This window comes from Pygoscelis adeliae, unplaced genomic scaffold, assembly GCF_000699105.1.
Source record: "Pygoscelis adeliae isolate BGI_AS28 unplaced genomic scaffold, ASM69910v1 Scaffold709, whole genome shotgun sequence".
NCBI classification, from domain to species: domain Eukaryota; kingdom Metazoa; phylum Chordata; class Aves; order Sphenisciformes; family Spheniscidae; genus Pygoscelis; species Pygoscelis adeliae.
In genome coordinates, this window is record NW_008825605.1 from 90,385 (window position 1) to 90,844 (window position 460).

The window sequence follows — 460 nt, forward strand, 5'->3', positions numbered from 1 at the left end:
TGCGGGGTGTGTGCCCGGGTCGCGCCCGGGAGCCGTGGGGGGCCGTGGGTGTGTAAAGCCTCTGTCCTCAGCTGTTCCTCTCCTCCGACAGAGTTTGCCCAGGCGGAGGCGGCAGAAGTGGACAGCAGCACAGCCATGGATACCTCCGAGCCCGCTAAGGTGAGGTTTTGTCCTCCTGGGAGGGGATCCCGTCCCATCCCTGTCCCCTCTCCCTCTGGGAGGAAGATGGGGGACCTAGCCTGTCCCCAACTCCTCTCCCTCTGCCCGCAGGAGGAAGACGACTACGACGTGATGCAGGACCCCGAGTTCCTGCAGAGCGTGCTGGAGAACCTGCCGGGCGTGGACCCCAACAACGAGGCCATCCGCAACGCCATGGGCTCCCTGGCCTCGCAGGCCTCCAAGTAGAGCAAGGACAAGAAGGAGGAGGAGAAGAAATGAGGGCGCCGGGCCGGGGCTCGCT

The 460-nt window shown here is 65.7% G+C and overlaps 1 protein-coding gene across 1 annotated transcript in view; it reads left to right on the forward strand.

The window, feature by feature from the left end:
* PSMD4 (proteasome (prosome, macropain) 26S subunit, non-ATPase, 4) overlaps window positions 1–451 on the forward strand; it is a 4,676-nt gene extending 4,225 nt beyond the window's left edge. Inside the window, exons 7-8 of the mRNA XM_009332560.1 lie at window positions 92–159; window positions 271–451. Of these exons, the coding sequence (XP_009330835.1) occupies window positions 92–159; window positions 271–405 (203 nt within the window). The 3' untranslated portion in view covers window positions 406–451. The remainder of the gene's footprint in view (window positions 1–91; window positions 160–270) is intronic.
* The last annotated feature ends 9 nt before the right edge of the window (window positions 452–460 follow it).